At 54.2% G+C, this 25,230-nt stretch overlaps 8 protein-coding genes across 8 annotated transcripts; 5 read left to right on the forward strand and 3 right to left on the reverse strand.

Moving 5' to 3' along the window:
- Nucleotides 1-54: 54 nt before the first annotated feature.
- Nucleotides 55-3,382, forward strand: HMPREF1541_02996 (isoleucine-tRNA ligase; the record flags this gene model as incomplete). Its single annotated transcript, XM_008717348.1, has 2 exons — nt 55-172; nt 225-3,382. The coding sequence occupies 2 exons, from the start codon at nt 55-57 to the stop codon at nt 3,380-3,382; spliced, it is 3,276 nt and encodes a 1,091-aa protein (XP_008715570.1).
- A 1,725-nt stretch (nt 3,383-5,107) lies between these two features.
- On the forward strand, nt 5,108-6,430 carry HMPREF1541_02997 (uncharacterized protein; the record flags this gene model as incomplete). Its single annotated transcript, XM_008717349.1, has 1 exon — nt 5,108-6,430. One exon carries the CDS (start codon nt 5,108-5,110, stop codon nt 6,428-6,430), a length of 1,323 nt encoding a protein of 440 aa, XP_008715571.1.
- Nucleotides 6,431-7,427: 997 nt separating this feature from the next.
- Nucleotides 7,428-8,927, forward strand: HMPREF1541_02998 (uncharacterized protein; the record flags this gene model as incomplete). Its single annotated transcript, XM_008717350.1, has 1 exon — nt 7,428-8,927. One exon carries the CDS (start codon nt 7,428-7,430, stop codon nt 8,925-8,927), a length of 1,500 nt encoding a protein of 499 aa, XP_008715572.1.
- A 621-nt stretch (nt 8,928-9,548) lies between these two features.
- On the forward strand, nt 9,549-11,106 carry HMPREF1541_02999 (uncharacterized protein; the record flags this gene model as incomplete). The annotated part of the gene is made up of 2 exons (XM_008717351.1): nt 9,549-9,996; nt 10,049-11,106. The coding sequence occupies 2 exons, from the start codon at nt 9,549-9,551 to the stop codon at nt 11,104-11,106; spliced, it is 1,506 nt and encodes a 501-aa protein (XP_008715573.1).
- Nucleotides 11,107-11,638: 532 nt separating this feature from the next.
- Nucleotides 11,639-13,909, reverse strand: HMPREF1541_03000 (uncharacterized protein; the record flags this gene model as incomplete). The annotated part of the gene is made up of 3 exons (XM_008717352.1): nt 11,639-12,480; nt 12,533-12,740; nt 12,788-13,909. The coding sequence occupies 3 exons, from the start codon at nt 13,907-13,909 to the stop codon at nt 11,639-11,641; spliced, it is 2,172 nt and encodes a 723-aa protein (XP_008715574.1).
- Nucleotides 13,910-14,309: 400 nt separating this feature from the next.
- On the reverse strand, nt 14,310-16,083 carry HMPREF1541_03001 (uncharacterized protein; the record flags this gene model as incomplete). The annotated part of the gene is made up of 2 exons (XM_008717353.1): nt 14,310-15,671; nt 15,721-16,083. 2 exons carry the CDS (start codon nt 16,081-16,083, stop codon nt 14,310-14,312), a joined length of 1,725 nt encoding a protein of 574 aa, XP_008715575.1.
- A 917-nt stretch (nt 16,084-17,000) lies between these two features.
- HMPREF1541_03002 (uncharacterized protein) lies at nt 17,001-19,492 on the reverse strand (the record flags this gene model as incomplete). Its single annotated transcript, XM_008717354.1, has 2 exons — nt 17,001-18,405; nt 18,453-19,492. 2 exons carry the CDS (start codon nt 19,490-19,492, stop codon nt 17,001-17,003), a joined length of 2,445 nt encoding a protein of 814 aa, XP_008715576.1.
- A 2,235-nt stretch (nt 19,493-21,727) lies between these two features.
- HMPREF1541_03003 (uncharacterized protein) lies at nt 21,728-23,313 on the forward strand (the record flags this gene model as incomplete). Its single annotated transcript, XM_008717355.1, has 2 exons — nt 21,728-21,776; nt 21,827-23,313. The coding sequence occupies 2 exons, from the start codon at nt 21,728-21,730 to the stop codon at nt 23,311-23,313; spliced, it is 1,536 nt and encodes a 511-aa protein (XP_008715577.1).
- Between the last annotated feature and the right edge of the window lie 1,917 nt (nt 23,314-25,230).

A 25,230-nucleotide genomic window follows, 5' to 3' on the forward strand; every position in this document is an offset into this window, starting at 1 on the left:
GACAATACAAAAAGTCCGCCTCGCAGCAGCGTCAGCGTCCCAGCTTGCAACAACATGGCGGTCAACTTCTCTGCGGAGGAAGCTGCTACGCTCAAGCGATGGCGAGAGATTGACGCCTTCCAGACTCAAGTTGCTCTGTCCAAAGGCAACCCTGCCTATACTTTTTTCGATGGTGAGCACCCCGCCTCCGCCATTTGCATAGCACGTGCTAACATGAAGCTCAGGACCACCCTTTGCGACCGGTCTACCTCACTATGGTCACCTCCTCGCCTCCACCATCAAGGACATCATCCCCCGCTACTGGTCTATGAAAGGCTTCTATGTCGAGCGAAGATTTGGCTGGGATACACACGGCCTACCTATTGAATATGAAATTGACAAGAAGTTCAGCATTTCTGGCCCGGCCGCGGTCAAAGAGATGGGCATTGAACGTTACAATGCAGAGTGCAAGGCTATTGTCATGAGGTTCGCGACCGAGTGGAGAGAAACCATTGATCGGTTGGGAAGATGGATTGACTTCGACAACGACTATAAGACAATGAACCCCACCTTCATGGAATCGGTGTGGTGGGTGTTCAAACAACTCTTTGACAAGGGTCAAGTCTATCGCAGCTACCGAGTCATGCCCTTTTCGACTGCCCTCAGCACACCACTTAGCCAGCATGAGGCGCAATCCAATTATAAGGACGTTCAGGATCCAGCTGTTGTGGTGTCATTCCCTCTTCTATCGGATCCCAATACCAGCTTCCTAGCTTGGACAACGACCCCGTGGACGCTACCGTCGAACTGCGCATTGGCTGTCCACCCTGATTATGATTATATCAAGTTTCTGGACAAGGACTCCGGTCATCAGTACATCATGATGGAAGAGCTGTTGGGTACCCTGTACAAAGACCCGAAGAAGGCCAAATTCACCATTGTGGAGAAGTTGAAGGGCAAAGATCTCGCTGGACTGAAATACGAACCACTGTTCAACTACTTCTATGAAGAATTCAAGGACTATGGCTTCAAGGTTCTGACGGCTACCTATGTCACCAAGACCGACGGTACTGGCATTGTCCACCAGGCTCCATCTTTCGGTGAGGACGATTATCGCGTTGCACAAGAACACGGTATCATCAATTCCGGCCGATTACCTCCCAATCCCGTGGATGAGACAGGCAAATTCACCAAGGAGGTCACGGACTTTGTCGGTCAGCACGTGAAGGATGCCGACAAGAACATCATCAAACACCTAAAAGCAAGTGGCAGACTTATCAAAGATGGTCAGCTATTCCACGCCTACCCTTTCTGTTGGCGATCTGATACACCACTTATCTATCGAGCGATCTCTGGCTGGTTTGTGAACATTGCTGGAACGGAGAAAGGCGAGTCCATCATTCCTGCCATGCTTGATGGCATTGAGAAGTCTCATTGGGTGCCCGGGTTTGTCAAGGAGAAGCGCTTTGCAGATTGGATCAAGAATGCCCGAGACTGGAACATCAGTCGAAATCGCTACTGGGGTACACCTATCCCCCTCTGGGCAAATGAAGACTTCTCAGAGGTCATTGCCGTTGGCAGCATCCAAGAGCTGAAGGAGCTTTCTGGATACTCTGGTGAGATCGCTGACATTCACCGCGACAAGGTTGATAACATCACCATCCCCTCGCAAAAGAATCCCGCTGGGCCCCCGCTCCGCCGCATCGATGAGGTCTTCGACTGTTGGTTCGAATCTGGCTCCATGCCGTATGCCTCATCACATTACCCCTTTGAGGGGGCTGATACCTTCAATGACCGCTATCCGGGCGACTTCATCGCTGAAGGCCTGGACCAGACTCGCGGCTGGTTCTACACCCTTGTCATCCTCGGCATTCACCTCTTCGGCAAACTGCCCTTCAAGAACTGCGTAGTCAACGGTATTGTGCTGGCCGAAGACGGCAAGAAAATGTCAAAACGCCTGAAGAACTATCCCGACCCGACGACCATCATTGACAAGTATGGCGCCGATGCGCTCCGCTTGTACATGATCAACTCGCCAGTTGTGCGCGCCGAGACCCTACGATTCAAGGAGGCAGGCGTTAAGGAGATAGTGACGAAAGTCCTTTTGCCACTGTGGAATTCCTACAAGTTCTTTGAGGGCCAAGTTGAGCTTCTCAAAAAGCTTGAAAACATCGATTTTGTCTTCGATCCCAAAGCCGAGGAGACCAACACCAACGTTATGGATAGATGGATCCTGGCATCGACACAGTCGCTGCTCAAATACATCAACGAGGAGATGGCTGCCTACCGCCTCTACACCGTCGTGCCTGGCTTGCTGAATCTCATCGATGAGACTACCAACTGGTACATTCGCTTCAACCGCAAGCGATTAAAGGGCGAGCTTGGCAAGGACGACACCCTCCACGCGCTCAACTCTCTCTTTGATGTTCTATATACCCTCGTACGCGGCCTCGCGCCATTCACCCCTTTCATCGCGGATCTTATCTACAGCAAGCTCCTGCCTTTCATCCCCAAGAGCGTGCATTCCACCGACATGCGATCTGTGCACTTCCTGTCCTTCCCCGAGGTCCGATCTGCCCTGTTCGACGAAGTCGTCGAGCGCCGTGTTGGTCGTATGCAAAAGGTCATCGAGCTAGCTCGGCAGTCGCGCGATCGTGTCGCCATCGGCTTGAAGACCCCGCTAAAGACGCTTGTGGTCCTCCACAAAGACCAACAGTACCTCGATGATGTCAAGAGTCTAGAAGGTTACATCACCGAGGAGCTCAATGTGCGGGACCTAATCTTGACTTCAGATGAGGACAAGTACAACGTACAGTACTCAGTCTCCGCGGACTGGCCGGTTCTCGGCAAGAAGCTCAAGAAGGATGTGCAGAAGGTCAAGAAAGCTCTGCCAGATCTGAGTTCGGCGGATTGCAAGGCCTATCTGGCGGAGGGCAAGACGCAGGTGGCAGGCATTGAGCTTGTTGAGGGCGACTTGGTTGTCAAGCGCACCCTCAAGGAGGGGGAAAACAGCAAAACGCAAGAGACAAACTCCGATAACGACGTATTGACCATTCTCGACGTGGCCATTTACCCCGAGCTCGCGCAGGAGGCGCTAGCGCGTGAGATTGTCCGGCGCGTCAACGATATCCGGAAGAAGGCAGGTCTGAAGCCCACAGACGATATCAAGATGGAGTATCGGGTGAAAGAGGATCCGGACAACACCGGCATCGAGCGGGCCTTTGAGGAACAGGCGGCGTTCATCGAGAAGGCGCTGAGGCGGCCAGTGGACAAGCATGTCGTGACGGACCTGGAACCCGAGCCGAGCAAAGAGGCGATGAAGAAGGAAGAAGAGAAGCTGATCATGCAGAGCGATCAGGAGGTCAACCGCGCGGTGTTTGAGTTGCGGCTGTTGCGGCTGTGAGGTTATGAAAGCGGACGCGTGTAAGCGGCGGATTGAGCCTATGGCTTCTTTGCGGCTTTCTAGAAGCGGGACATGTTAGCGTGCACTGCTAAATAAAGTTGGATGAATTGATGCGACGATGATGGCAGCGCTGCGGGTAACGAACGATGTAGATGAACCCCGACCAAAAAGACGAGTAGAATGAACCGATGGTTGGTCTTTTCAGCGAGCCCGAGGAAGAAGACCAAAAAGTAGATCAACCGATAGACATGGGAATCTAGTCTGCAAAACGGATTTCATCGCTTCTCCCTCGGTGCAGGCTCACATGTGTGGTAGGAGACAGGCAAGAAGAAGCAAGGAGATTTTGTCTGGGTTACAGGGAGAAAGACGTACGAGATAGCAGTCCTTCAAGCGCAAAAACTCCTTGGCGCACATGTCCTGATGCACGGATTGGTAGTCGGCCACGATGCACTTGCCGTATGCCGTCGCCTATGAATTCATGGTTACATGGTTAGCTCTCGCACTCCTCAAGAGTTGTGGCCGGATGGTGAGAGATGTGCAGAAGATGGGATGGCGGAAAAGAGGGGGGGGAAGGTTACCTCGGCGCCGCATTTCCCGACCGCGGAGGCGAATTTCTCGATTGGGCGCTGACGGCCGGCTATCGTGGGCATGTTGGATGTTGAGAGGCGATGGGAGTGTGGGTGGGTGGGTGCGTGATGGTGTTGAGAGGCGATGGCGGACGGAGGGAGGGGCGTGTGACGGGTGGTGAGGGAAACTAGAGAGCTTTAATCTCCTGCGGATCTGGAGCTGGATTGTCCACACCAATGTGGCTGGCTCTTTGGGATGGGACTGCGGTTCCACGTGATAAGATCGCGCGGCCTGAGATGTTGATGAAGTTGCCTACGATGAACAGTGTTGCGATGGACGACGGTGTGAAAGGAACGGAGGAAGGTCGATGATGTCGTCGAGTCGAGAGTTTGATAGTGGAGTCTGCCGAAAGCTCACGGTGGAGCGAGCATTCGGCTGCAGTGCAAAAAGCTGGTAGTGGCTTCGGCGCTCGAGTGATACTATAAGGAGCTCTGTTGTGGTACAGCGAGCCTACCGCTGCAGCACGACCTCTTTCGTTGCAGTGCTCCTTTGTGATCGGTCTGCCACAAGTGTCTGGGGCTGACCGAGATGGAATTGTCCAGCTCGGATTCTAGAGACGATGATTGGACGTCCAGACCCACAACCGAGGCTGCGAGAGCCTTTCGCGGTGGCGTGTATGATGATTGGTTCATTGAAGTTGCCGAACATTTGGACACGAGGTTCAAGTCCACCTCCAAGGTTACACTTCGTACAAACTTTTGGCCTTGCTGTTGACTCACATTCGTGTACATCTCGAGGCTAACTCTGTGTCATCCGAAGCATCGCTCAAGCTTCCACTGCTGTCTAGCGATCAGGAATTGATGGCACCACTAGCAAGCCAGGCCATCCGAGCACCCCACGTAGTAGAGTTTCACACGAATGGGCCGGAAGCGATGCTTCGGACAGAGCGTAGGCCTTGAACGAGGTGACCAAAAAATATAAATCGTCCCCATCTTGCCCTCTCGTCGTGCTCCGTGAGCGGGCATACGACTCAAGTTCAACACATCAACGGGTACACAACCACCGGCATTGTCAATCTCGTGACAGTGCTCTACCTTGCGCATCACTACACCAGAACGCAGACTGCAGCACGCAGGCATTTATTTGACCGATGATATCATGGCCAATTCTCTCAAAGATTTCGAGGAATACCTCACCTCCCTCGCCCCAGCGACCTCCACTAGCCCATCCATCCCCGGCGTCGTCCTGCTCGCCGCAAGCCGGGACCCTGCTATCCCCCAATATAGTTTCTCCTGCGGAACCACCTCAGTCTCACCCTCTCGTAGCCCCGCTCCAGCCCTGACGCCCGCTAGCAGCTTCTGGTTCGCATCCGCCACCAAACTCCTCACCTCCCTGGCAGCCCTGCAGCTTGTGGAGCGTGGCCTGTGGACGCTTCACCGTCCCGTCGCTGAAGCGGTGCCCGAGCTGGGAGCCCTGCAGCATTTGACTGGCTGGAGTGAAGACGGCCTGCCAACTTATGGGGAGGATGTGAATGGCAAGCGTGCAGGCGCGAGGGTCACGCTACGGCACTTGCTGACGCACACGAGCGGCATGGGTTACCATTTCCTCAATCCCAAGTTGATCCGGTGGTGGAAGTGGCGGGCTGAACAAGAGGGAAGGGATGTGCAAGGGAGCTTTGGCGGGACTGTGACAGGGGGCCTGGGCGGCCCGCTGGTCAATGAGCCGGGGACTGTGTGGGAGTATGGGCCTGGAATCGACTGGGCTGGGTTGCTGGTGGAGAGGATCTATGGAGAAGAAGAGGGAAAGTTGGGCAGGGTAATTCAGAGAGAGGTGTTGGGGCCGGTGAACGTGAAGGAAAGAGAGGCCGTATGGCGGAAGGCGGATTTGAAATGGAGCGAACAAGACGCGGAGGAGCGATGGGTCGACATGACTGCGAGAGGACCGGAGGGGTTGGTGCCCGCAGGTCCCATGCCGCCAGAGAATGCAACGCACGATCTGGGCGGCTCTGGTATCAGATGCCCGGCACAAGACTGGATCAAGGTCCTAGAGAGCCTTATCAGGAACGACGGAAGGATTCTGAAGCCCGAGACGGTGGAGAGGTATCTGTACCAGCCTCAATTGGTTGATGGAGAGGGTCTGCTGGGATCAAAGCTCAGCCAGAGCCAGCGAACTGTCTTTGCGGCCGGCCCAGGAGGGAGAATGCTGTCAGGTGGCTTGCCGCTTCCATCTAAGGATGGAGAAGCTGAGGACGAGTATGAGTACAACCACAGTCTGGCCGGCGCGCTGAGCAGGAAGAAAGGCGGAGAGGGATGGGCATTGCACTGGGGCGGAGCACCTAATATCGAGTGGTTCCTGGACCCTAATGCTGGCGTAGGAGGTGTGTTTGCCACGCAGTTGCTGCCACCAGTGGACAAGCTGATGTTGGATCTGGCCGTCGACTTTCGGGAGAAGGTAATTGAGGCGTTGGGAACGAAGTCATAGTAGAGCACTTGCGCGATCAGACTGAATCCCCCCCCTCCAAAAACACTCAGCGGCTCCTTCCTGCTGGCAGGGCGGGGCGTTCTCGACTCACACACTAGACCACTAAGCATTCGTCTCCCCAACGATCCACTTAAATAGGTCCGGAACGCTCAAAGGAAGTTTGCCGTGATCCACCATGACCACATCGCTACGGTGGAGTTCGATGGTACTTTAGATAATAAGGCAGAGCCTGGACCCTCAATTGATCTGGTGCTCTATGTGCAAGTACTCTACCTTCAAGTCACGGCTCGCTGTCCAGCGGGCGATGTGGCGGTGCTTGGGCAAGGGCGCCAATCAAGCGCTTGAAACAAAGCCTATCAACCACCGACACAGCCCACCTGACACCCGGATTCTGGATTCGCAGTTTCCTTCCTGCACCTACGCTACCGTCACAACGTTGTTACTCACGTCGACTGCTTACACCGTCGCAAGGTACTCTCGAGCGTGCCGCATTTTAGTGGCGACCTCCTGCCACGAATAGCAAGAATCGTAACAGCCTCATCGTTTGCTATTGACCATTCACCTGCCTCCAATACAGGCGACCCGTTAGGCCGACGCGCATCCGCGAATGTCTCTCAAACCGGTGACATGCTTTCATTGTAGCGTTGAGGCAGACGTTCGGAATCAAGCCATCTTCGTGGAGGCCTAAGTGCGGTAATCCGTGAATCAGCTAAAGATGTCGATGCTGGGACGTACACATTGGCCCCCGAGGTCTCACGTCTACGATGCCCCACCGCCGCAGTACACCAAATTCTACGACCAGGACTCACCCTCCAGCTCGGGCGAATACGTTTATTATGCCGCACCCCGGGTTGGGCCCAGGTACAGCCACAAGCGACAGGGGGCATACGTTGTGTCACAGGACGGAGCCGATTATAGTTCCCCAACAAGGTTGCCTTTGCCATGGGAAAAGCGAGACCATGCCGTCCCTGTAAGGAGAGCCCAGGCTGTTCGAAGAATGTCATCCGCAGAGGCGTTACGCCAGCAGCTCCCCGAACTGCACGCGGCACCGATGCGTGCTGCAGAGCGGCAGCTTCAGTACCCTTCATCCCGGGGCCTCTCTCCCTTCCCGTCGAACAAAGGCCAGTCTACGAAGCTGGAAGATCTGCCTCAAAGTCTCCGCTCTCACGCGGATACAACTCCAGATGCGAATCGGAAGCGGCCTCTCGATGGTCTATGGGGCTTCGAGGCTGGCGACAAGTTGAGGAACGCCAAAAGCTTTGAGTTCCTCCGTCCGTGGAGCCCGTCACCTGGCCCTTCGCCACCAGTGACAGGCTCAACGTACCGTTCCGAGAACGTGCTCACCGAGCCATTCCGGATCGGAAATTTGGCTCGGTTTTCTAACGGTCCGTCCGACATTGACACGGGCAACACTAGCATGATGTCCGCCACCAGCATGCCAACGGACCCCACACACAGCCAAACGCCAGATCCCTTACCTCCAAAGATGCCATCAACACCCCGCCTCGATCAAAGTTATGAGCAAGATTTCGGTTCGATGGGCGAGACAGTGTCTGGACTGCGGCGCCCAGATGATGCCACGCTGCAGCGCCTACTCGCAGGGCCACGCGCAGCTCGAGGGAAAACGCTCATGCCATCGGTGCAGTCACAGTTCGAGCCTCAAAGGCCACAGAGACGGGTGCCAAGTGATGGGGTCACGAGCGTTAGTAGTTGGTCCCATGAAACGGTAGACGTTAACATACAATGTGGTGTTTCTCTACGCAATGGTGATCTATGTCCAAGGAGCCTCACTTGCGAGAGTCATTCTATGGAAACCAAGCGTCATGTCCCGGGTCGGATCTTACCTCTCGATGCATTGCTAGCCAATTATCCCAAGAGGAGCCAGGTGCGGCAGCAACTTGCTTCACATAATGCGGAAACACCTAGCCCGTGGGCGACTTTACCTCCTGTTGACTACGATAAACCGACTGATATCAGCAGCGAAACAAGCTCTACAGTGCGGTTCTCTGAGAAACCATGGCTTTACACGCCCTCTTTGCTGGACCCCAACTCTTACGCCTTTACTGCCTTTCAGGAACACCCGCTGGGCTACTATACACCCACGCTGGGCGGCTCTCCTACCCTTCCCGGCGGTGAGTTTGGCAACAAAGGCTATCAAGCTAGCTTGCCTGTCCATGAGAATCCAGCCCCCGACGCTATTGTGCAGTTACCCCCCTCAGACACTCCCAAGCTCCATTCACGAGGCTGCACTCGCATCAGGTACACGATATCGCAAGACCTTACCGATCATCACGCTGCGGCGCGCGCTCGGCTCTGTGCACTTGAAGGCCGCAAGTCTAACCTGAAGCTACAGAAAGCCAGGCAACGAGGGCTCTTCAAGCTTCACACCTACGACGATGTTGTTCCCGAACAACCCTCAATTACTGTTCAACGGAAGAGTTACTCTCTGAAACCACTCCCACACGATGTACTGCTAGCAAATTATAAACGGAAGTGATTCGGCCAGCAAGACCAGCGGTCTAGTTGATACGAGCTATATGTACCTTGGTATGGAGTCGAAGCAAGCGGTAATGACTAGCATTGAGGTATGAATTGACCCAATTCGAGGCTCAAATTGGCCACGATAGATTCAATGTACAAGTCTCAAAGTTGAGTTCGAAAGAGTTAGGAAGCACCCCAGATTCATCCTGATCCCAATGGACTAGTAGGAGGGCTCTCACGAGGGGCACCCCACCTAAGGTGGAGCTGGCATGCGAGGCCCGAGGCCGCTACCGTCTTCGCGGGCCCACCTAGAACCATAAATGCACGACGCCCAAGCAGGCGCAGCATGACCTGTGGTAGGGCAGCCACGACGCTCAGCGCAGCGTTTGAGCTGCAGCACAGCACCGCCCGCTTGGAACTGGTCGCCTGCGCTGCAACTGCGACTGCGCTGGCTGTTCCTTTCTCGTTACCGCATTCCTGCACCGTGCGATGTACTGGCCATTGTATAGTTCCTGAATACCTACATTCCATGCGTTCTGCGGGATTTTCCTGCCTCCTGGCACATGATTTTCAGTGAGGAACGGCTCCTGCTGTAGCATTGTCAGTCGATGATGCTGCCTGAGCGCCGCCTTTCGCAATGGCAGAAGCAGCAGGATTGTCAGTTGCGACCGCAGCCACCGACTCCTACTCCAGAATGCATCCCAGACTCGAGTCGTCCAGGCTACCGTCCAACTATGGCGGTATGGTGTTTTCTAGCGGTATTGAGTACGGTGCCGATATCGATCAGCCTCCAGGAAAACGACGTCAACTGGATGGCCTAAAACCGGGTCTGATTGCTGCTCGCCAGGCTAACGGACTACGGCGTCCGGATGGTACCACCCTCAAACGCCTGTTGGGAGCCGATAGCGCGCAGAAGAGCAAGAAGGGGGAACTGTTGGGAGGGAGAACAAATCCAGGACTGCTACGACAAAATGAATCGTCACCTACGAATAACGACCCTTCCTTCCCACAAGTCAGCGCCTGGAAGGAAAGGCATATTGGGCGTCCACAGAGAGACGCCAAAGAGAAACACACGGTCAGCCATGGTGAGCCTTGTGGATGGACCCATTGTCGTATCACTGACCAACTCTTTGTTAGCATGTGTCTACTGCCGCCGCTCGCATATGACTTGCGATGACAATCGTCCCTGCAAACGCTGTATAAAACGGAACCTAGGGCATCTATGCCACGATGAGCCACGAAATCGGCCCAAGAGCTCAAGCAGCGAATATGATCCATCGAAGACAGTACCACCCCAACGGCAGACGATCCAGCAGCATATGGCAGAACTGCAGCAGCAGCAGCAGCAGCAGCAGCAGCAGCAACGCAATCCTCCGAGCCCATACAACGAACTTGGTAGGCACCAAGTCGGTCAACAAATGTGGCAGGGATCATACGCCGGTGGCGCACCCTCATACCACGACAGCGCTTCGCTTCAGCAAACCGCCAATGTTTGGCAGCCACTGCGCGAGTCCATACGTCAACTTCGAGAGGAGAGTGGCCAGCACTCCTCGTCGAATGAGTCAGCGGCATACCAAGCTTCCCTCGAAGTTGTCTTTCCTGCCCCCCAAATCACCAATAAGATCAGACAGCAAAACCCGAACATGTCTGACATAAAAGCACAAGAGCTTGCCTCTCAAAACCCCCAGATATGGCAGCAACAAGCCAACCAAGGTGGTCGTCGGGTGCGCCACGAAGTGAGAGGACGACGGCGACTTGATGGACATAGTGTAAAGTCGACATTTGGAAGCTCCACACCCCAGCCGCTCCTACCGCAGATCCACGCCCTCCGTTCCGTCAAATACACTATATCTGAGGATCTGAGTGACGACCGCGCTCTCTCTCGAGCCAAGCTATGCGCTTTGTTGGGGCACCGGTCGTGGGAAGTACGCAAGAGCCCATCCAACGGATTCGGTTTGTCCAAAGACAGGCTGATCGCGTTTCGAGACTCTACCCAAGTTGAACAAAATAACACAGGGAGTTCAGGAATAGATATCATGGTCCCGCCTGAGAACGGGCGTGACCGGTACGGAACCCTTTCAAACGGTCCGGGCTTCCACGACCAACTGTCCGCCTTGTCCCACCATCGAGAAGTACATGGCCGCTTGCCCGATGAGAACAATGACTTTTTATCGCTTGCCTCCGTGGGTTTCTAGCCCAAGCCTGATGCCCAGCCTCTTGAAAGGAGCCCTACACCACCGGCATTAACTGAGCTCGACGAACTGATGTACATCCGTGAGTGCTTCGTCACAGGATCCGAAGTCCTGTGATTGACCAGTCTATCTTAGAATATCGGGTACCATAGCGAAGGCCGCCCAATTCTCTTTTCAGGGACGTAACCGAAGCGACCGGCGCTGCTGCTTGACGCCTGTGGCTCAACTGCCAACAGCGCTTGGGTAGCAGCAGTCTTCTCCTCGGGATATATATAGCATCTTGCATGTATAATCTAGACATTTGTCGACGAAGACATGCTCTTTTGAGGACCAAACCTAGTACAAACAGCTGGAAGAAGAAGAGACCAAAGGAGCCAGACACGGTACCCAGAAAATAGCATTCAAGTCTCAACGAATTCGTGCGTTCCCCACGTGAAGCACTAGTACGCTTCGCGCAAAAAGGAGCGTAGAACCCTGAGCAAACAAACAAAAGCTGGCACTTGCTACCTTGGTGCCCGTACAGTCGAGACGACCGTCACCGTCTCAGTCCCTCCGTCCTAGCAGCTGCGTCATCGTCTTCGCCCCGAACATCCGTGACATACTTCTCAAACTCCATAGTGATGCCGATAACGGAATCGAAGTGGCTGATATCCAGCCGCTCGTTGTTGAAGATGGCCAGCTGCATGGCGCAGTGGACCGTGCTCCGGATCTGGCGACCGTTGAGAGGGTATCCGGAAAGCTTGTCCACGTGAAACTTGAGCGCGTCGAAATCGAAGCCGACTTGCCCCGTGGGGATGGCGCGTAAAGCACTCAACCAGACTTGGGCACGGCCACCTTTGTCCAGGGCAGGATAATGGACGGCCAGCTGGATGCGGCTCTTGAAAGCTTCGTCGAAAAGCCCGATGCGATTGGTCGTCAGGATCAGGATGCCGTCGTAGTACTCGAGTACGCGGAGAAACACCGATACGAGAGCATTGCGCTTGATGTCTTCGGTAGTCCGCCGTTCGAGAAAGATGTCGGCTTCATCGAGGAGGACGACACATCCCCAGACTGTGCCGATGTGCAAGACAGAGTCCAGGTATTTCTCGACACCTTCTGGATCGATGCCCATGTCCCCGCAGGTGACTCGATATAGTGGCTTCTGCGCCAGCTCGGCCACACTCTCTGCCGTCAACGTCTTGCCGGTTCCGGGACCTCCGTGCAACAGAATGATGAGACCATTGCCCTTGCCTTCGATGATGTCGACGCCTCTCCTGGTCGTCAAGTGGACAGAGACAAGGGCCTTGACGAGATCCTTTTTGCGCTTATCGAGAACCAGTTGGTCAAAGGCTGCAACGTTCCACTGTAGGTCGTCGATGTAGTCCACTTGCAAAGTGCCTATCTATGGTTAGCAGACAGACATTGTAGTTCAAGACTGGATAGCACTGACGCCACTTCTTGTCCAAGAATCCGAAGCCTTGTACATAAGCAGGCAACAACATCAGCATCTCATCTCGATTGGGCCCTTCTAGCTGCTCCAGGCTCTCTGAAGGGATCGCTCCAGCGTCATCTCTTCTTTGAAGCTCGATAACTTGTTGTCCTTCAGGCTGATGGAGTACGCGATACATGTCGTAATCTATCATGTATCGAGGTTGTGCCTATGAATTGTCAATTCAGTACCGTGTCTAGCGACTTTGGGACTTACTGTCTGGGACTCAAAGGGCATCCGAGGTGCTGTGTAGTGGATATATTTTCTGGCACGGCATTCCCAGAACTTGCAGCCTCGGGATAGGAGGTCTTGTCTGATACCTGAAAGATCGAGACGAAGTGGAAATGCTTCCAGACTGTTGATGCTGATGGCCTCTTTCTCAGAGGGTCGGCGCACGTAAAGCGTGGTCTGGCGCATCTTGAAGGAACCATTGAAATCATACGACCAACATTCGAGACTAATGCCATCTTGCGCCTCGCGGATTCTGTCGAGCCTGTGCGCAACCAGAACCCTGTCCTTACGTGTGACGACGAGCTCGCCTGCGCGAAAGAGCTTGCTGAAATGAGCGCGATCAACAAGTCCACGTGAGAAAAGCTGCTCAGCCTCTGCATGATCTTGCCTTCCCAGGTCTGCAATGCAATGCAGAAGCAGCGCAACATACTTTTGCAACCCTGGACCGCCGGACAAGTCGACTGCCGCCTGGACCTCAGCAGCGTGGTGGAAGAAAAATGGAAAGGGAAAGCTCAAGCTCCTTTCTTCTTGCCACCCACTGAGGATGTCCGAATGGGAAAGAATGGCTGATATCTCACTAACTAGCTGTGTGGATTGCAGATCCAGCCGGATTGACTGAGGCAGTGCGGCTGGGCCCTCCCGTTTGAATCGAAAGAAGCGTGCTTGATTCGCACGGAGAAATGTCTCTTGCAGATGCGGCAATTCAATTGGCTCGAAGAAGGTATCGAAATGGCGAAGGTACGCGTCGCAAGCATACGATTGATAGATGACGATACCTGCTGATGCAGCGAGCTCGCTGTCGTCTGATAGGCGCTTCGTACCACGAAGCTGGCTTGCCTTATCATCGCCGTAGAAGAGCCTCGGATGATCGAGATACAGAACATTCGGGGCGTGGCTCGTGTGATCGGCCTGGCGGCCACGCCCTCGGCCACAGTACACCTGGTGGATAGTGACCACGGTATCATCGTCTCTATAGTCTATGTTGTGGCGGGAACGTTTGGCTGGAGGGGTGCGCTGCTCATCCGCATCGATGTCGCTCTGGGCAGTCTCGTCCTCGGACAATTCACGTTCTCGTTTGCTGGTCGGGAACTCATTGCTGGGATACATTGCCGTCAAGTTAAATGTGAAGATGTCTCAGTGTTTACCGGTAAGTCGGCGGTGATTCCAGAAAAGAAAGAGCTACGAGGCTGAGGCTGAGGCTCTCTCGAGGTCTTGAAAATCAACCCGCTAGGCGACGGGGCTAGTCGCTGGCCTTCTAAGCAGGGTTCATGAGGAGACTTGGCTTGCATACACGGGCGGCTGTGCCCAGAACGACCGCAAATCCAGCCCGTCTTTTCGCTGGCGTTTTCTGAGAACGTGGTCCGCGCATGGTTCGCACCCAAAAGCGCTCCTCGTGCGGTTCTTTCGTTTTTTGTGGTCGGGCCTTTGCAGTACTCGAGGCGTTGGGAGCATTGAGTGGAATCTCGAATTCTGTATAGGATGAGCGATGTTGATAGAGTTCTTGACACTAGTTGAATACAACGGTTCTTCTCGCTTTCCTGTCAACGACGCGAGCCCGCTTTGTTGCCCTTTTATTTACTAGCCTCGGGCGCGCAAGGAACGCCGTGAATGCCCGTCCTGAGGTAGAAAGGTTTGCTATCGCGGACCGATCAGAACAGTAGCTTGCGATGAAAATCTTGACAGCACTGCCTTGCTTTGCCGCTTCTTCGGCGGCCAACTGAAACATGGAGATGAAGTCCCGCACTCTGGCGGGATCATATCCGAAGCCTTCGAAGATATCGCTCGCTTCGATGACAATCACGCACTTCGACAGCTTTGAGACGACTTGAGAGAACAAGGTCCGCCACTCGTTATCGCTATGGTTGACTTTGAATTGTAAAGCACTCAATTTCACTCCGTTGTGGCTCAGGCATTCAGGGTTATGTCGAAGTGCTTGGGCAATTAGAGTCTTCCAGAGCAACGTCCTGTCGGTCGACGGTGATCTGGGTTTCTTGTTCTCCGATAAAGCCCAGATTGCGCTGGCACCCGCCGCTTGGCCATAGTCCACGACACTGACAGCGAGATCCTTGAGTTTGGCTTCTGTGAGTGGACTGCCCTGCACCACTAGCAGAGCGGAGCTGTTGGAAGACGCCCACCTGCGAATGGTGTTGACAAGATTGAGTGACTCCTGTCCTGCATATTGCCAGGACTGCCGCCTTTTCGACAAAGCGCGGGATTCGTTCAGGCGCCGATGTGCGTTTCCGCTACAACCAAGTTCATTGAGTATTTCGGCAAGTTGTAAGTCCCGCAGACTTTCCTTGTTATCAAGTACATCGGCCGAAATCTGATGGCTGAGTGCGTATGTGCCTGATACAGGATTAGAATTGACACCGAGAAAACGGCCGAGTGTGATGATCTTACCGCTTGTGACCTGGCAAACATTATCAAGTTTCCCCTCCATCAATGACAGCTGAGAAGCATACTTGGCAAAGGCGTTTTGCAGTTGCCGTAGTTTACCGTCGACGGCATTGAGGCTCTCCACGCTCTGCGTCTGCATCAAAGTCACCCCGCGGAGTTCGACTTTGGCGGCCGAGTCTGCAGCTGTGTCAAGAGATGCTGTACAGGCTCTTATCTGATCGACGGTAGCCTTGTATCCAATGTCATAAGGCTCAGACACCGACTTGAAAGCACGCCACCAGCGGTTTGCCTGATACCACTTGATTGCCTTTTTCAAGAACAGTAAAATGTGGCCGTAGAGTCTGGCAATGATTGGTAGGATCTCGCTTGCGGAGTAGAGCTTTGAGTACAGTTCAACGCGCTGCAGTGACTCTCCAACGAGTGTCAGCGCTTCGGCAATCTTTGCGAAGAGGCGAGCGTTGTCAATGACACCCTGCTCGTCAGTTGAAGTTCTGGAACTTGGGTACAAGAGTCATTCTTACCATGAGAACAAACTTCATGGCCCCCCATGCGAGCGCTGCAACCTCTGGATGTGATTGCACGAAAACGTCAAGCACGGATCCATAATACATGATCTGGTCTGGCAGCCTTGAAGCCCATCTCGAGATGGGTCCATGTTCGGATCGCGAGGCTTGGTATGTGCAACGAGCGTCCTTGGCGACTGTGAGGACATCCAGCATAGACGTCTGTTCATCAATCCAATCCCTTTTGACCTTGTCATGGGTCAGTTCTGTCTTGAAGTACTCGACCCCCTGCTCGAACGCCTCTCGGGCGACATCATACGTCCTGGTAGTGTCGCCGATGTATTTGTCGACAAGCGCTTGCGGATCGTCATTAGCTGCCATTGCATGAGTGGACTATGTCATGGGAAGAGAGATCTCGACCAGCGGCAAGGATGAAAGGCAGTGAGTCAACGATGGTCAGTCGTCCTCAGAAGGCAACCACGTGTAGCAAGTCTCGAACTCCAGACGACGCACAGCCACGCCTCGAGGCGCAGCGGTAGCCTGCCGAAGATGCATTAGCTCAGCTGCCCCTACCGATAGGCTGGCGGCTTGCCACGGCATGCCGATAGGCTATCAATGCTGCCCTGAAGCAGAATCGCCATTCGTCCTGGTCTGGGCTGACCCTCTAGCCTTTTAGACCGAATTGGGCATGATGGAATACGTTGTTGAGATGGAGGAGAGGATGAAATCGGTTAGGAATCGCAAAAACAAGACTGCAACGCATGAAGTCGCGGAAAGCTCTAGCGGGAGCAGGCGCGACGCGGGTGCTTGGCATCCAGTTCACCTCACCCCACGAGACTCTGTCTCAGAAGGGATGGACACACTATCGGTGCGTATGTATTGTGCGTGTTTGTAGCAGGAAGGGCTTCAGTGAGCTTGGGAGGAGTGAACATTTGGGTTGCAGGATGACACTGCACGCAGGTGCTCGAACTTGAAGCCCCTGCAGGTAGTTGGTAATAATATTCGCTACTGCAACGACTAACCGGACAGTTGATACCGGCCACTAACTTTGTTCCCCGATGTATATTCACATGGTCCTTTTCTGCCTTTCAAGGTCGTAGGCGAGCATCTGAATCAACAAGAGTTAAACCAAAACAGGTCGTGCAAGTCAATCCGACAACATGCCACCCACCATGCCCGAAGCCGATGCTTATCCCATCCAGCATCAAGTGCGCCCCATCACTTCGTAATAGCATCATTCGCTGCCTAAATCACTGCTTTTGTATTGTTTGGTCCCATTAAATCGCTTGTGTCGTTGTTCATTGATCCCAATCGGCGTTCTGGAAGAACTCGTCGCCGTGGGCACCGGATCGTTGTACGCCGCTCATCCTGTTGTCTCTGGTCCTCTGACGGGTCAAGCCATCGTCCATCTTCTCGTCCTCGAACCTTCCCGCGTACTGTTGATCAAGTGTGCTTTCATCGACGAACGTAAAGCCTTGGAAGGCGTTCTGCATGGTAGGGGAAAGCGGGGTTGAAGCAGTCTGAGCGCCAGCAGCCAGAGCCGCAGCGCGAGCATTCAACGAACTTGATGTGTTGAGCGCGTTGGTGAACTCGGGATCGAAGTTAGATGTGTCGGCATTGGAAGAGAGCTTGGGCTTGAATGGGGGTATAAGGTTCTTCTTGCCTAGTGCAACCCAATCAACGTCGTGGAAGAATGGGTGCTCCATTAACTCCTGTGCATCCCGGTTCGCCCCCAGACGATGTTTCGGATTGCGGTTGAGAAGCCCCTTGACAAAGTTGCGACCTTCAGTACTAAGGGCGTCGCGAGGAAAGCGAACTTTGCCAAAGGCGATGTTCTTGTACATCTGTTGCGTGTCTTCGGCGTAGAAAGGGCTCCAGCCACAGCACATTTCGAAAACCAGAACCCCGAGGGACCAGAAATCCACCATCTTGGTGTATCCTTGCTCGTCCAACAGCACCTCCGGCGCGAGGTATTCTGTTGTGCCGCAGAATGTGTTGGTTGTATCGTTCTTGGTGAGGTTGGCCTTGGACAGACCAAAGTCGCATAGAGCAATGTGCCCGTTGGCATCGAGGAGTATGTTTTCCGGCTTCAGGTCGCGGTAGACAATATCGTGCTCGTGGAGGTGCTTCAACGCCAAGATCAACTCGGCAATGTAGAACTTGGCACGTTCTTCTTTGAATCGTCCTTCCTTCTGCAGATGCCAGAAGAGCTCTCCACCAGACATGAAGTCTGTTACCAGATAGAGGTCGGTCGGCGTCTGGAACGAGAACTTCAGGCCAACGATGAATGGTGAATCGGTCATCGCAGTCCTAACGAGAATGTTACGCTCTCCTATCGTGTGCTGAATTTCCTTCTTTTGAATGATGACCTTCTTCGAGAGCACCTTCATGGCGTAGATGCGCTGGGTGTCCTTCTTGCGAACTTGATAGACTTGACCGAATGTGCCTTTGCCGATAAGCTTAAGAATTTGGAAGTCATTGGGGCCAACATGACGCTTTTCGGTCTCCAAGAACGACATGCTGATGTGGATCTCTCCTGTGATGTCCTGATCTTCCGATCCGCGAGGTTCGAGGGCGAAGAAATTTTCAAGTCGTGGTTGTTGTTTGGTTAGATTGAGACAAAGTCGAACGTGCCCCAAAAAGGCATCTTGGTGACGGTCGTACACTGATACCTCTAATTCCGACTGTTTGCCAACCACGTCACTGCGTCACTGTCAGTATAGATCGAATGCTAAACATGATTCACTTACAACACAGCTTCGTGATCCCATTGAGGGTCAATCACTTTATTCATCGGCCTGCCGTTCTCGTCACTCACGCCATTCGTGCTGCTTTGCCTACTACGCATGGGAATCGCCATCGCTCTCCCCGCCTCACTATCTGTCCTTCGAATGGCTGCAGACTGAGGTTCCTCGCTGTCGATCTCCATTTTGTCGTGTTTAGAGCCTTTCGATATGTACTCATTGAATTCGAAAGTGACCACAACATATGGATCAAATGCCGGCTTGATGTTTTTGCCTTCAGCGATTTTGACGGCTAGCTTACCGCGAGGGTTATGAGTGGGTAACTTGGCATCAGGCTCGGGTTTTTGCTGTTTCTGAGTCTCATCCGCTAACGGTGACCGTCGCCGGTCTTCTTGTGATAACGCTCGGGGAGTATGGGGTGGAGTGGCCTTTTCTCGTGGCTCAGCCGCCACGACTTCAGTTAGCCTTGTGTCATCTGGTATGGGCTGGGACTGCATAGGCTTTTGGGATGGGGAGTCCTGAGGAGTCTGTGTTTTTGACGATTGGGCAGTGGACGAAGGATTAGATATGTGGGTGGCGGGCACCGATTTCAAGGTCACACTCGACACGGGAAGTGACTGATGTCGACGAGCATGACCACTGAACGAACTCTTAGGCAGCACAAAGTTGCGTAAAGCCTGAGTGATGGAGGCAAGACCAGAGTCTGCCAATGGCTTCCCATTCTCTGCCGAGTCCCCGTCCCGTTGAACAACCGAAGAAGCTGAAGAGATGGGAGTGGGGGGCATGCGAGACGGGTCGGGCCCGGGCCTGCTCACAGCATCCTGAGACTCTTCAGGCGGTGGCGTTGCGACCTGGGGCTGGTCTTTTTCGACCATGACCATCGAGCCCATGGAACTCGTCGAGGCGCGTCTTGACATCCTGCGAAGGTGCTTCGGGGGATGGCTTGCAACGCCCAAATCGACAGCAGGGGTAGTAACAGCTTGGGTATTCCTCAGGGGTGAACTTGTGGAAGGTTCGCTACCCACCTGGCCAAAATAGCCTGGCATGATGCCAGGTAGGCGCTTGTCATGAAAGTCCGGACGAGGCGTCTCGACGCCTGATGGAGTGGGGGACTCGGTTCCTATTTGGTCTGCCATATCATCCCGTAGTTCATGTCTGGCACTACTGGGAGCATGTTAGCATGGAGAACGAGGAAGATGTACTTGGAATCATGACAAATGCCGCGCACACGAGAGGCTTCTGGTCTGAACCGGCAGGGACTGCGAGTCCTGCGATCTCCACCAGCAAGTGGCACTCTGCCCACGGCTGATAGCGAGATTTTCTTGACATGTGATGCATTCTATCCCATACTGCAGAGAATCGCATGCAATCTGCTTGTTTCCAGCATTTGCTGCCGGATTGAAGATGCAGAACGATATGGAAGTGCAGAGAATAGAAGAAACATACTTGTGAGCCATAGCTTGTCGAAGTAGATCGGCGGCATGAGACGGTGTGACTCCTCCAGCCTGCGCCATTGCGGGCATGCACCTCGTCGGTGCCTCCTCCTCTTGAAGATGTCTCAAAGATAAGTTATTGCATCCACACAGCAGCGGTGACGACAGCTGCGGATGGAGCTCTTGTGAGGAAGCAGTTGTGAAATGTTGCTTTTTGGCCGTCGAGCAAAGCTACGGGTGCAAGTTGGAGAATATCGGAAAGCGTTCGGCGGGGGATCGCGACAGTTGTCGGGAGGGTTTCCTGGTTGCAGTACTGACGTAGTTGTCCGTGGATATGGCAATATCTCGGTGCTGAGTATACCGTGGGCAGACAAGTGCTACATACGGCTGCAAGCAAGTGAGGGTGTTGGATGAGCTGAGCGCAGGCAACACACAGCTGAGGGTGGCAAACTTGTGCCTTTGCTGCGACTGGTACTGGTAGCGACAGGCTTTTTTGATATCGCGCGCGGAGGGGTGTGAGGGGCTACCGGGTGAAGAGGAAATAATCGATGGCTCAAACTAGGTCATGTACCCGAGTGAAAAAGCTTTCGGGGCAGCACTGCAGCAGGGCGTTGGCGGGTTGAGTCAGAGGTGAGAGAATTGAAGCGAAACATGGATTCGAAGGCTGGACGGCGGTATCCGGAGCCCACACCCAGCTCAGACGTTTCCTCGACCAAATGCTGAGACGCCGCACCAAGGTTTTTCCTTGAAATCTGATCTATCATGGCCCTTTGGTTCCGCCTGTGCGCAGCTGGAGCGAGGGCCAAACAGCGTCATCATGCTTGGATGCATCCCCAGCGGTGCTAAGAAATGGGCTCCCCCGTATCAAGGGCGGCATCATCTCCTGCTTGCGCACTGCCTCGTGGATAAAAGCATTTACAGCTGACATGATTCACCCATTCGTCTTGACTCTCAAACATCGTGTCTGGGCACTACTAGGCCATGCCATCCATTCGGTGGCTCTTTATTCAGCCTGTGTCGGCCTTCGCGATCGAGAAAAGGTTGTCGGGCGGGCGAACTCTTCTTGGCCATTCCTCTTGGCCGGAGTTTGTGTTGCTGCCCAAGGCGAATGTCGGGAGTCTCCAACAAGCTCAACCGTTCTCAACCACTCATTTGCATCAACCAGCCTTTTGGTAGTGTTGGTCCCCGTTGAACAGCCGCCTTTGGACACCAAGTAGCCTCGGCCGGCCAGCTTATGCGTTTCCGTCACCTGTTGTGAGGCTGAGGTTCTCCGGGATTGATCGCCAGCTACTAGCAAAAGCTGTGGTACTTGTCTACCCCGGACTGTCACACCGTCATGGATCATGGCAGCTTCTGTAGTATGATAAGCTTACTCCCGAAATAACCTCGCATCTTGTGTAAGACCAGTCACAGAAAGTACATAACACTCGTTGTACGACATCGACACGACAGGCTGAGGACACATCGGGTATCCCGAGACACTTGTTGAATATCGTGCGACTGCACGCTTCATGATGACCCAGCAGTCAAAGCCGCTGCACACCAATCTGGGTCCGGAAGAGTGCCGTCGTGACATGAACTAGATCATCTATGACCATGAACCAGCTCAGCAACATGCACCAGGATGGAATTGCATAGACTGTACGTGTAGTCCTCCGTAGATTCCCACGGGCCGATTAGAAAGGTCACCTGCGCAAGACTGGCTGCCTTCAGCCTCGTAGCCTTGCATCTAGACGCGAGCACTGTGACCGCGCGACTGAGCCCTTGATTCGAGATCTACATCGACAAACGGGTATATCGCGCTAAGCTGCTGTTCCAACGTGGTTACCCCGTCACATTATCCTCACCATGGCGAGACGACCTCGCCTGGCCGCCCAGGCTGCCGCCGCTTCAATGCGTACGTCCACTACACCTGGCGCAAATAACAACACACTAACTGCGGGCTAGGTAATCGCATTCCCAATCTCTCGGACAATGAAGACGATGAGGTGGCCGAGGCACCCACTGCAGATGCTCCGACGCCCCAGGACGATGAAGACGAAGGTGCAAATGCGGACGACGATGATCAGAACGATGGCGAAGACGACGGCACCCCTTCACAAGCATCCCCACGGCCTTCGAGATCCGCCACCCCTCGCCGCCGTGGACGACCTAGCCTGCTACCTGGGTCAAGACGGAAACCTGGACGCCCACCGAAGAATAGACCGGTAGCATCTGAAGACGATACTGGCGAGCCTGCATCAGATGCCCCACCCAAGCGCAGGGGAGGCTTTCGAGGCGGTAATCGTGGACGTTGGGCCAACCGCAAGTCTGGCGTGTCTCGTCAGCAGCCGCCGCCTCTGGATGATTTTGGAAATCCCATGGAAGTGGTGGAAGATGAGGTCGTGTTACCAGAAATACCTGAAGGCGAGGAGAAGGTCGATAAGAACGGGGTTCTGCTGGGTGGGCGAGACTATCGCGTACGAACCTTTACAATACTCGGTCGTGGCAGCAAGCTCTACATGCTGTCTACGGAGCCGGCTCGTTGCATCGGATTTCGCGATTCTTACCTGTTCTTCCAGAAACACAAACATCTTTACAAGATTCTGATTGACGACGAAGAGAAGAAGGACCTTATCGAGCGGGACCTCATGCCCAACTCCTACAAAGGTCGTTCTATCGGCGTTGTCACAGCCCGCTCGGTATACCGAGAATTCGGTGCCAAGATCGTGATCGGAGGCAGAAAAATCAACGATGACTATGACGAACAAGCGGCACGAGAGCGAGGTGACGTCGAAGGCGAACTGGCTGATCCCAATGATCGTCTTCCCCCAGCCGGCGAGCCGTACAACCGTAACCAGTACGTGGCATGGCATGGTGCGAGCCAAGTCTACCATACAAACCTCCCCAACGCGCCGGCACAGGGCCAGAAAGGACCTGAAGGGAAACGAAAGCGCATCTTGATCACCGGCGATAACTGGATGTTTGAGCATGCTCGAAACGCCAGTGTGTTCAACTCGTCGCTCGCTCAGGCCCGCAAGTCTAACTTTCATGGCCTCTACGACATCCATACCAACACGATGCAGTGGCCAAAGCATATGCAGTCCACCCACGGACGCTGGGAGAAGGTATACGATGAGGTCGTGGACGAGCATCAACCTGGAACAAGGCTGCCACATCTCGATCCTGTATACAGTCGCAATTTCCGGATTCACGATTTTGCTCTAGAGGCGGCGCCAGATTCAAGCCTTGTGCCACCTGGGCTAGACAACGACGAAAACAGCCTTGCTGCAATCGCCCCAGAGGTGTTGGATGAGCTTCCTGTCGAATGCATTGAGGCGTTGCGGCAAGCTCAGCAAGACGAGAGTGCCTGGCGTCGCAAGTGGACCAATGAGAAGTCCAACGGCAAGAGGGCTAACTTCTTACCCTCATTTGAGTGGTATCCCAAAACGTAATCAGGCGCTGCCAATGAAAGCGAAGGTGGCGACATCTACTGATCAGCTGAAAAGGCATTTTAACGTCACGAGAGTCCGATCATGGCATATGTTCTGTGGCGGAGCACAAAACAGAGTCAAGTCTTGGCCATTTGTCATACGGCAGCAGGCAGACAGCAGATGGGCGGCAACATCAGGTTATGGAAGCTTCCGAGACGTGCCGCAGCTTACCAAGCTAAAGGCGCAAGGCGTGTAGATGCTGACGAGTTGCAACGGACCGAAGAAAAGCAAGGACACATGATGGCGCTACAATTAACTAGGGTGGTGTAGCAACAGCAGGGCCACATGGAGGCCTGAGGAAGCGAGCACGAGGGCATGGCACTACCTCAATGTCAGATATGATTTGGGAGGTGTCGTCAAGCTGCAGTCAGCCGGTCTGGGGTGAGTGTACGCGAAAGCTGCCAGATCGAGTTTGGAGGTGAAGGCTGTGGTCTGCGTGGATCAGCAGCCCGTCGCATTGCTCGCTCCCACCGCCTGAACGGGTGCGTGCGTGGCCATTCCAGAGTCAGGTGCAGTGACGACCGGTCTAGCTCAACTGCAATAGCAGTCATTGTGGTGGTACATACTGTGAGACGAAAGAATATGCTAAGACGAGCGACAAGAACCTGGCCAGCGGCTTCCTCGTGTTCTAGAAGCCGAGTGCGCGCCGGAGGGTTCGCGTAGTCCGTTGTCCTGTTGGGCACCTTTACAGACGTTGCTCCGAGGGTTTATGCCACTTACCGCGCTACGGGACTTGCGGGAAGTCGGGGTTTCTTGGACTGCAGAATTAGACTGATGGATCGTTTGGTAAGCGAAATGCCATTATTGGCCGCTGCGTCATGCAGACCCGTCCCGTCAGACTTTTTGCGTGTTCTCGTGACGGACAGAGTGCAAGACAAACATGTGGTAGATGGGGCTCGTAGGCTAGAAAGCTATCAATTGATTGTGCGGTGGGGATAGCCTCCCGCAGCAACGATGCAGGAGAGAGGAGATGTTGGAATTTTGTCGTCTGAAACATGAGGTGTTGATAGGCGGCAAGGGACAGTCCGGGCCTACCTAACAGCCGGGAAATCTAAGCCTAAGAACACGCCTGTGGCCGAGGCTGGTTGCTTCTGCGCAGTCTCTGTACGGTACTCCGGAGGGTCATCATTCGGCCTCGCCGCGTAGCTGTGCATCCTTTTCGCCGTCATCTCACATAGTGTGAGGCAGCAGCAACGGCGACAATGGTCAACACAGCACAGCACAGCACAGCCCAGGCTGAAGCGGAAAGAAGAACCGTTGCTGGTTCAAGTTTGTCTGGATCGACCAAGACAGGGTGAAATGGAGAAAAGTCTCTCTTGCATCATCCTGAACACGTCGGCCCCCATTCGCAGGGTCGTTGGCTCCCTGCTGAGCAAAGTGGCGGCCATCGGCAGGAGGCAAAAACGCGCACTGAAAAAATAGGGGAGGCCGATGATGCCTAGGGGCGAGTTAGTAGCCTATGAGGAAGGGCGCCGCGGGCTTTTGGGAGAGATTTCTGCCAAGGCGCAGCTTAGTCCTGCTGCTGCTGGCCCACTCAGGCCGGCACAGCCATTCCAGTCCGTCGCCCCAGCAGCTTGTCCACCCCCCCTGGCTGATGAGGTTGAACCCGCATCGTTTTCGCCTGCCACCGCCGTGTCCATCTCATCATACCGACTCCTCTGTGTCCATCCCTCGCCGCTGGACTGGCTGGCTCTGCTATTGTGCCCTGCCTGCTGCCTCCTCACCTTTCCCTCCTACTTCCAATCCTCCCTCCCTCATTTCCACCATCCCATCACCACCACCCCTTCTCCCTCCCTCTTATTCTCTACATACACATAATTGTCTAGTCTCTCCTCTCCGACCTTTGAGCGACCCAAAAGTTTGCAATTATCTGGGGCC

The sequence above is a fragment of the Cyphellophora europaea genome (assembly GCF_000365145.1).
Source record: "Cyphellophora europaea CBS 101466 unplaced genomic scaffold supercont1.3, whole genome shotgun sequence".
Taxonomy (NCBI): domain Eukaryota; kingdom Fungi; phylum Ascomycota; class Eurotiomycetes; order Chaetothyriales; family Cyphellophoraceae; genus Cyphellophora; species Cyphellophora europaea.